Source organism: Oncorhynchus gorbuscha, linkage group LG03 (genome assembly GCF_021184085.1).
Source record: "Oncorhynchus gorbuscha isolate QuinsamMale2020 ecotype Even-year linkage group LG03, OgorEven_v1.0, whole genome shotgun sequence".
In the NCBI taxonomy this organism is placed as follows: domain Eukaryota; kingdom Metazoa; phylum Chordata; class Actinopteri; order Salmoniformes; family Salmonidae; genus Oncorhynchus; species Oncorhynchus gorbuscha.
The window spans coordinates 35,902,384-35,912,712 of NC_060175.1; the positions used below are offsets into that span (position 1 = coordinate 35,902,384).

The following is a 10,329-nucleotide window of genomic DNA, read 5'->3' on the forward strand; positions in this document are numbered from 1 at the left end:
AATAAGAAAGAGAGAGAGTGAATAAGAAAGAGAGAGTGAATAAGAAAGAGAGAGTGAATAAGAAAGAGAGGGTGAATAAGAAAGAGAGAGTGAATAAGAAAGAGAGAGAGTGAATAAGAAAGAGAGGGTGAATAAGAAAGAGAGAGTGAATAAGAAAGAGAGAGAGTGAATAAGAAAGAGAGAGTGAATAAGAAAGAGAGAGAGTGAATAAGAAAGAGAGAGAGTGAATAAGAAAGAGAGAGTGAATAAGAGCGAGTGAATAAGAAAGAGAGAGTGAATAAGAGCGAGTGAATAAGAGAGGGTGAATAAGAAAGAGAGAGTGAATAAGAAAGAGAGAGAGTGAATAAGAAAGAGAGGGTGAATAAGAAAGAGAGAGTGAATAAGAAAGAGAGAGAGTGAATAAGAAAGAGAGAGTGAATAAGAAAGAGAGAGAGTGAATAAGAAAGAGAGAGAGTGAATAAGAAAGAGAGAGTGAATAAGAGCGAGTGAATAAGAAAGAGAGAGTGAATAAGAGCGAGTGAATAAGAAAGAGAGAATGCATAAGAAAGAGAGAGTGAATAAGAGAGTTAATAAGAAAGATAGGGTGAATAAAAAAGAGAGAGTGAATAAGAGAGAGTGAATAAGAAAGAGAGAGTGAATAAGAGAGTGAATAAGAAAGATAGGGTGAATAAAAAGAGAGAGTGAATAAGAGAGAGTGAATAAGAAAGAGAGAATGAATAAGAAAGATAGGGTGAATAAGAAAGAGAGAGTGAATAAGAGAGAGAGAGTGAATAAGAAAGAGAGGGTGAATAAGAAAGAGAGAGTGAATAAGAAAGAGAGAGTGAATAAGAGAGTTAATAAGAAAGATAGGGTGAATAAAAAAGAGAGAGTGAATAAGAGAGAGTGAATAAGAAAGAGAGAGTGAATAAGAGAGTGAATAAGAAAGATAGGGTGAATAAAAAAGAGAGAGTGAATAAGAGAGAGTGAATAAGAAAGAGAGAATGAATAAGAAAGATAGGGTGAATAAGAAAGAGAGAGTGAATAAGAGAGAGAGAGTGAATAAGAAAGAGAGGGTGAATAAGAAAGAGAGAGTGAATAAGAAAGAGAGAGAGTGAATAAGAAAGAGAGAGTGAATAAGAGAGAGTGCATAAGAAAGAGAGAGTGAATAAGAAAGAGAGAGTGAATAAGAAAGAGAGGGTGAATAAGAAAGAGAGAGTGAATAAGAAAGAGAGAGAGTGAATAAGAAAGAGAGAGTGAATAAGAGCGAGTGAATAAGAAAGAGAGAATGCATAAGAAAGAGAGGGTGAATAAGAAAGAGAGAGTGAATAAGAAAGAGAGGGTGAATAAGAAAGAGAGAGTGAATAAGAAAGAGAGAGTGAATAAGAAAGAGAGGGTGAATAAGAAAGAGAGAGTGAATAAGAAAGAGAGGGTGAATAAGAAAGAGAGAGTGAATAAGAAAGAGAGAGTGAATAAGAAAAGAGAATAAGAAAGAGAGGGTGAATAAGAAAGAGAGTGAATAAGAAAGAGAGTGAATAAGAAAGAGAGAGTGAATAAGAAAGAGAGAGTGAATAAGAAAGAGAGGGTGAATAAGAAAGAGAGAGTGAATAAGAAAGAGAGGGTGAATAAGAAAGAGAGGGTGAATAAGAAAGAGAGAGTGAATAAGAAAGAGAGGGTGAATAAGAAAGAGAGAGTGAATAAGAAAGAGAGAGAGTGAATAAGAAAGAGAGGGTGAATAAGAAAGAGAGAGTGAATAAGAAAGAGAGAGTGAATAAGAAAGAGAGGGTGAATAAAGAGAAGTGAATAAGAAAGAGAGGGTGAATAAGAAAGAGAGAGTGAATAAGAAAGAGAGAGAGTGAATAAGAAAGAGAGAGTGAATAAGAAAGAGAGAGTGAATAAGAAAGAGAGAGAGTGAATAAGAAAGAGAGAGTGAATAAGAAAGAGAGAGTGAATAAGAAAGAGAGAGAGTGAATAAGAAAGAAGAGTGAATAAGAAAGAGAGAGTGAATAAGAAAAGAGAGAGTGAATAAGAAAGAGAGAGTGAATAAGAAAGAGAGGGTGAATAAGAAAGAGAGGGTGAATAAGAAAGAGAGGGTGAATAAGAAAGAGAGGGTGAATAAGAAAGAGAGGGTGAATAAGAAAGAGAGAGTGAATAAGAAAGAGAGGGTGAATAAGAAAGAGAGAGGGTGAATAAGAAAGAGAGAGTGAATAAGAAAAGAGAGAGTGAATAAGAAAGAGAGAGAGTGAATAAGAAAGAGAGAGTGAATAAGAAAGAGAGAGTGAATAAGAAAGAGAGGGTGAATAAGAAAGAGAGAGTGAATAAGAAAGAGAGGGTGAATAAGAAAGAGAGAGTGAATAAGAAAGAGAGAGAGTGAATAAGAAAGAGAGAGAGTGAATAAGAAAGAGAGGGTGAATAAGAAAGAGAGGGTGAATAAGAAAGAGAGAGTGAATAAGAAAGAGAGGGTGAATAAGAAAGAGAGAGTGAATAAGAAAGAGAGGGACACAGAACAATAGATAAATAAATAGTTTTCCAAAGAAGAACACGGCAGACTGACCTGTACCAGGGATTTCTCGATAGTCATGAACATCTCCACATTGCGGTCCATCCGAGAAGGATTCTGAAAGTCAAACCTGCGCCTGCCATGAAGACAGACAGGAGTAAAAAATCTCAAAGAACCTCGTCAAATATTTCAATACAAATACATCATTGTCAAAATTAAAACATCTCAAGGATCAATCTTTTTTATTTAATCTTAAACAGAACTTTTCAACTATACAACTGGGTTCAATTCATTTGAAGGGAATGTATGTGCAGTGAGTCAAACAAAATCTAATGACGTTAATGAAACTCTTACCAGCCCTGATCACTCTTGAACTTGTAGGCTGCTGCCAGAATGTGGCAGAGAGCCCCACCAGACTTAAAGTCCAGGAAACTCTTCATCTGAACAGAAAGACAGAGGGTTAGATACAATATTCTTTAAAAAATATATATTTAACCTTTATTTAACTAGGTAAGTCAGTTAAGAACAAATTCTTATTTACAATGATGGCCTACCCCGCCAAACCCTAACCCGGATGACGCTGGGCAAATTGTGTGCCACCCTATGGGACTCCCAATCACGGGCGGTTGTGATACAGCCTGGAATCAAACCAGGGTCTGTAGTGACGCTTCTAGCACTGAGATACAGTGCCTTAGACCGCTGAACCACTCACGAGCCCTAGAATAGTGTAATAGGGGAAGCACAATACCCAATGGTGTGTGTGTATGTTTGTACCGGCAGCCTGGTGAGAGGTGGGTTGCTGACATGTCGTCCGAACACCTCCTCCTGAAACTGCAGTAGCTGGACCACCAGGCTGGACAGAGACTTGTTGGTGGGGGGCTCCGCCTGGATGTACTGAGGGATGAGAGAGAGAGAGAGAGAGAGAGAGAGAGAGAGAGAGAGAGAGAGAGAGAGAGAGAGAGAGAGAGAGAGAGAGAGAGAGAGAGAGAGAGAGAGAGAGAGAGAGAGAGAGAGAGAGAGAGAGAGAGAGAGAGAGAGGATTAACATGGAAATGTCAGAATAAATAGACATTGTAATTTAAGTTTAGTTTGTGTGTGCATGTGTGATAGCGAGAGAGAATATGATTTTTAAAAATATATCCACCATAGAACTTTGACAGTTTGAACACTACAATTAACAAAAGCAGAATTCATTTGATGGTCAAAGAAACAACAGGTTTCTTTACGTGAATCTTTGCATTCTTTCTGTCTGGGCCAGGTTGAGAATGGTAGAGCTGAGCGCATGCTCTGAGACAATAGACAGGGCTTTTTGGCAACACTATAATGAGAAAATTCTGCACACCATCTGGGAAGGGGTAAAAGGGGGCGGATCATTAAAACTCAAGGCGCATATATTGCCCTAAAAGAACATGGCGTGCAATGGGGTGAAAGATAAAACCGAAAGCGCCGGTAAAAAGACAGCTCAACATCTGGATTTGTGCACTTGCGCTGCCGGTGCGGTAGCTGGAGTATAGACATCTGCAATCAATGAAATTACCGTTAGATAGCCAGTTGGGTTTCCTCCCCTTAAACAAAAACCTGCAACACAGGCCATTCATTCCCCTCTACTAAAAGGGGGTAGTAAAAACATGGATTTATGTTCATAATTTGCAACGCGGAATTTCCCCAAGACGTTTTCGCAGCATCCTTTTGTTTCAGTCTCGTGAATGTGTGGATTAAACCGCTGAACTATCCTGCAACCCATCTCATCTCACACCCTCCTTCTCCTTTCTCTTTGCTCACTCGTTTTGCTGTTAGGGTTGCTCTCCTTCATTTATTATAATATGAATGCGTGTATTTATTACTTTAGCAAAAAAAACAGGCAGTACCTTTTTATAATTCTTGCCCAACCAAACGCGGACATTGTCGAATTGCGAGACGGTATCAGACGTTTCGAAATATTTTACGTTCGGGCCGCCGTCTTTCTTCCGCACCGCCATCTTTGTCTGCAGAATGACAGCGACCTGGTGGTGGAAAGAAGATACTGCAGTCGGTGGGCCCATTACTGCCACTGTAGTTGCAGTAAATATACAATAGGTGGCGTCATTGCATAAAGATAATGCAGTGCGTAAAAATGTCTGCATCGTTTTAAACACGGACACCAGAGAGTGCACATTGAATGTAATGTAGGCCTACCTTTCTAAATTATGTTTTGACATGGGATGAGAGAAATCATTACCACATTATAAATATACATTTTCTACATAAAAACAAGCATTATGTATGCCTGGTATTTATTGCTATTTAATTAGGTTCTTTAGGTTTCAGACATTCTTCTCTCATTACCCAAATGTGCTTGCTCACTATTATAGCAGTTCTGTCTCCGAGTTGTATTTCGCCAGGGCTCACTTGAAAAAGAGATGTCCATCTTGTGGTCTCCCTGTTTTTTATTTTTTATTTAACCTTTATTTAACTAGGCAAGTCAGTTAAGAACAAATTCTTATTTACAATGACGGCCTACCAGGGAACAGTGGGTTAACTGCCTTCTTCATGGGCATAACAGATTTTTACCTTGTCAGCTTCGGTTACTGGCCTAACGTTCAAGGATAAAAAGATTGAAGGGATACTTGGGATTTTGGCAATGAGGCCCGTTATTCACTTCCCCAGAGTTAGATTAACTTGTGGGAGTTAGGTTGCATTTCAAACACTTAAAAGACACAACCTCTCCCCTCAGCCCTCAAATTAAGTGGACACCTCTGATGACATATCATGCATGACCTCTGACAAGTAGACAATTGCAGGGCAAGAGGCGAGGAAAGAATGAATGAATTTGACATTTTCTTGCCCATAAATGTGTCACTCGTTCATCCCACGGTTGTGTTTTCAGTCATCATCAACCACTGGTAGCTGTTGTGTGTGCATTATATGCGCTACAGTCAATCATGTTTGCATTTCATATCTTGGCTAGAAGACAAAGCCTCCGCAGACTTCGAATGTTAGCCATCTGACTATATCAGGTAAATCGAAAATGTGATGTCAGGGAAAGTGTGATGTCAGGGAAAGTTGTACACGCAAGCTAACGTTTCCAAAAGCAAACCAAACAAAAACATAATTACTTTTATGATATATACGTGTTGCAGCCGTCATGTGCATTAATAGCACAACTTCTAACTTATTTAAATTATTTTTACATACACTTGTATGTTTATTTCTCCATATTAATATTGGTTTTACATTTTGGCTGACTTTTCTTAGCAGATGTACAATCATCGTAAATTAAATTATGCGGCGTTTCAGGCACCGGAGTGAACATAATTGTACGCTCGCAAACGCGATCAAAAACGAGGGCTGAGGGGCTTGTGTTGCCAACTCCCTATGCTTGGCTAATCATTTAGACCGTATACAAAGATGGCCGTGGGGATTCACCCAAGTGCATAAGTTGAGGCGAAGTGGAGGAGGGTGTGACTTTTATGTGTTTGAAACGCAGCCTTAGAGTTCGGTTTGCGAGCCAATGCTAACTAGCATTAGTGCAATGACTGGAAGACTATGGGTATGACTGGAAGTCTGCTAGTATAGAATTCCAGTCATTGCACATGTTAGCAGATACCCATAGACTTCCAGTCCTTGCGCATGCTAGCAGATACCCATATAGACATCCAGTCATTGCGCTAATGCTAGTTAGCAATTGCGCTAGTTATTAGCTTCCTTCAAACTGCACGCAAAAATGGTATCCACAAGTTCATCTGACTCTCGGGAAATAAATAAAGGGCCTCATTGCCTAAATCTAAGGTATAATAATATATCCCAGAAACATCCATTTCACATTGTTCCAAAGACAGAAATGCGGCTGTCTGGTGAATTCTTCTCTTTGACCTTTTGCTCCTATTCTCCGTCTACACCAGTCTCCGCATACCCCTCATTAGCACTAAGATAGATGTATATGTTTGTGTGTGTGCGGAATCATTACTTTTATATGTATGGGTTCACACAAATCAGTGTTTATGCATGGAAATGTGTGAGTAATTGAAAGTCTACATGTGTCTGTATGTCTTGAGTGTAAGGGGGTGTGCAGAATGTATGTATTTCTGTGTGTGTATGTGTGGGGGGGGAGGTGCTGGAGAGGAGACTGAAGCCTATTGATTATTTTAATCCTCCTATTTGTGAGTCTGTGATCCTCTCAGCTCAGCCTTCCACAGGGGATTGCTAATGGGCACGAACACTTCCCTCCTATGCCCTCGCTCCCTGTCCAATTAACTTTACACTGGAATCTGCCAGGATAGAGTGTGAGGAGGAGGGGAGACTGCCGAGGTGTCCCCCCTCCCTTCCACCACCACTATCCCTCCAGTCTCCCGTAGGAAACATATTCAGCATCCAGAATACTATTACCTCTCACCTTTAATTAAATATCTGTCTGCTTGTTTTCACTCTGACAAGATGAGACCACAGACTAGTTCACTGAGGGAAGGAGCAAGACATGGGTCTATTCTGTAATTATAGAGTATTGCTTGTGGTTTCAGGGGTTAAGAGATGGGATACTGCCATTTTATATGAGGAAGGGATTTCTCTATCACCTAGCTACCTGTGGTAATAGTGAGATAAAAATAATAAGAAGTTGCAAACTCAGAAACTATTCATACCTCTTGACTTATTCCACATTTTGTTTCGTTACAGCCTGTATTCAAAATGTATTCAATACATTTTTTTCTCACCCATCTATGCACAGTACCCCATAATGACAAAGCAAAACATGTTTTTAGAAACATGTATATCTCATTTACATAAGTATTCACACCCCTGAGTCAATACTTTGTAGAATCACCTTTGGCAGTGATTACTGCTGTGAGTCTTTCTGGGTAAATCTTTCCACACCTGGATTGTGCAACATTTGCCCATTATTCTTTTAAAAATTCTTCATGCTCTGTCAGTTGGTTGTTGATCATTGCTAGACAACCATTTTCAATTCTTGCCATAGATTTTCATGTAGATTTAAGTCAGAACTATATCTCAGTCACTCAGTCAAAATGTACTGTCTTCTTGGTAAGCAACTCCAGTGTAGATTTGGCCTTTGTTTTAGATTATTGTCCTGCTGAAATGTGAATTAATTTTCCTGTGTCTTGTGGAAAGCAGACTGAACCAGGTTTCTTCTGTAGGATTTTGCCTGTGCTTAGCTCCATTCCATTTTTTTAATCCAGAAAAACTCCCCAGTCTTAATGATTACAAGCATACCAATAACATGATGCAGTCACCACTATGCTTGAAAATATGGAGAGTGGGACTCAGTAATATGTTTTGGAGTTTCCACAAACATAGCACTATTTATTCAGGACAAAAAATAATAATTACTTTGCCACATTTTTTGTAGTATTACTTTATTGCCTTTTTGCCAGGATGCGTGTTTTCCAATGCCTCGCAAAGAAGGGCACCTATTGGTAGATGGGTAAAAAAACAAGAAAAGCAGACGTTGAATATCCCTTTGAGCATGTTGAAGTTATTAATTACACTTTGGATGGCGTATCAATACACCCAGTCACTACAAAGACACAGGCGTCCTTCCTAAGTCAGTTGCCGGAGAGAAAGGAAATTGCTCAGTGATTTCACCATGAAGCAAAACCGTTACACATTTTAATGGCTGTGATAGGAGAAAACTGAGGATAGATCAACAACATTGTAGTTACTCCACAATACTAACCTAATTGACAGAGTGAAGCCTGTACAGAATAAAACTATTTTAAATTATTTTACCCATCTACCAGTGGTGGAAAAAGTACCTAATTGTCATCCTTGAGTAAAAGTAAAGATACCTTAATAGAAAATAACTCAAGTAAAAGTGAAAGTCATCCAGTAAAATACTACTTGAGTAAAAGTCAAACTTTGGATTTAAATATATTTAAGTATCAAAAGTGTAAATGGAATTTCTAAAATGTACTTAAGTATCATACGTAAAAGTATAAACCGTTTCAAATTCAAAAATTATATTAAGCAAACCATGCCCTGCAAAGAAGGGCACCTAGATGGCAGTGGTGTAAAGTACTTAATTTAAAATACTCTAAAATACAACTTAAGTAGTTTTTGGGGGTATCTGTACTTTACTTTACTATTTATATTTTTTCTAACTTTTACTTTTACTTCACTCCATTCCTTAAGAAAATAATGTACTTTTTACTCCATACATTTTCCCTGACACCCAAAAAAGTACTCATTACATTTTGACAGGAAAATTGTCCACTTCACACACTAATCAAGAAAACTTCCCTGGTCATCCCTACTGCCTCTGATCTGGCAGACTCACTAAACAGAAATGCTTTGTTTATAAATTATGTCTGAGTGTTGGAGTGTGCCCCTGGCTATCCGTCAATAAAAAAAGAAAAGAACATTGTGCCGTCTGGTTTGGAAAACCTCCCTGGTCTTTGTGGTTGAATCTTGCGTTTGAAATTCACTGCTCGACTGAGGGACCTTACAGAAATTGTGTGTGTGGTACAGAGATGAGGTAGTCATTCAACAATCATGTTAAACACTATTATTGCACACAAAGTGAGTCCATGCAACTTATTATGTGACTTGTTAATTAAGCAATTTTTTACTCATTCATTTATTTAGGCTTGCCATAACAAATGGGTTGAATACGTATTGACTGTAGACATTTCAGCTTTTCATTTTGAATTACATTTACATTACATTTACATTTAAGTCATTTAGCAGACGCTCTTATCCAGAGTGACTTACAAATTGGTGCATTCACCTTATGACATCCAGTGGAACAGTCACTTTACAATAGTGCATCTAAATCTTAAGGGGGGGGGGGTGAGAGGGATTACTTATCCTATCCTAGGTATTCCTTAAAGAGGTGGGGTTTCAGGTGTCTCCGGAAGGTGGTGATTGACTCCGCTGTCCTGGCGTCGTGAGGGAGTTTGTTCCACCATTGGGGGGCCAGAGCAGCGAACAGTTTTGACTGGGCTGAGCGGGAGCTGTACTTCCTCAGTGGTAGGGAGGCGAGCAGGCCAGAGGTGGATGAACGCAGTGCCCTTGTTTGGGTGTAGGGCCTGATCAGAGCCTGGAGGTACTGAGGTGCCGTTCCCCTCACAGCTCCGTAGGCAAGCACCATGGTCTTGTAGCGGATGCGAGCTTCAACTGGAAGCCAGTGGAGAGAATGGAGGAGCGGGGTGACGTGAGAGAACTTGGGAAGGTTGAACACCAGACGGGCTGAGGCGTTCTGGATGAGTTGAAGGGGTTTAATGGCACAGGCAGGGAGCCCAGCCAACAGCGAGTTGCAGTAATCCAGACGGGAGATGACAAGTGCCTGGATTAGGACCTGCGCCGCTTCCTGTGTGAGGCAGGGTCGTACTCTGCGGATGTTGTAGAGCATGAACCTACAGGAACGGGCCACCGCCTTGATGTTGGTTGAGAACGACAGGGTGTTGTCCAGGATCACGCCAAGGTTCTTAGCGCTCTGGGAGGAGGACACAATGGAGTTGTCAACCGTGATGGCGAGATCATGGAACGGGCAGTCCTTCCCCGGGAGGAAGAGCAGCTCCGTCTTGCCGAGGTTCAGCTTGAGGTGGTGATCCGTCATCCACACTGATATGTCTGCCAGACATGCAGAGATGCGATTCGCCACCTGGTCATCAGAAGGGGGAAAGGAGAAGATTAGTTGTGTGTCGTCTGCATAGCAATGATAGGAGAGACCATTTGAGGTTATGACAGAGCCAAGTGACTTGTTGTATAGCGAGAATAGGAGAGGGCCTAGAACAGAGCCCTGGGGGACACCAGTGGTGAGAGCGCGTGGTGAGGAGACAGATTCTCGCCACGCCACCTGGTAGGAGCGACCTGTCAGGTAGGACGCAATCCAAGCGTGGGCCGCGCCGGAGATGCCCAACT

At 40.4% G+C, this 10,329-nt stretch overlaps 1 protein-coding gene across 1 annotated transcript in view; it reads right to left on the reverse strand.

Moving 5' to 3' along the window:
* The window catches only part of LOC124031290 (SWI/SNF complex subunit SMARCC2-like), a 40,722-nt gene extending 36,264 nt beyond the window's left edge, over window positions 1-4,458 (reverse strand). The window contains 4 exon segments of the mRNA XM_046342359.1: window positions 2,531-2,612; window positions 2,831-2,916; window positions 3,251-3,370; window positions 4,344-4,458. Of these exon segments, the coding sequence (XP_046198315.1) occupies window positions 2,531-2,612; window positions 2,831-2,916; window positions 3,251-3,370; window positions 4,344-4,454 (399 nt within the window). The 5' untranslated portion in view covers window positions 4,455-4,458.
* Window positions 4,459-10,329: the final 5,871 nt, after the last annotated feature.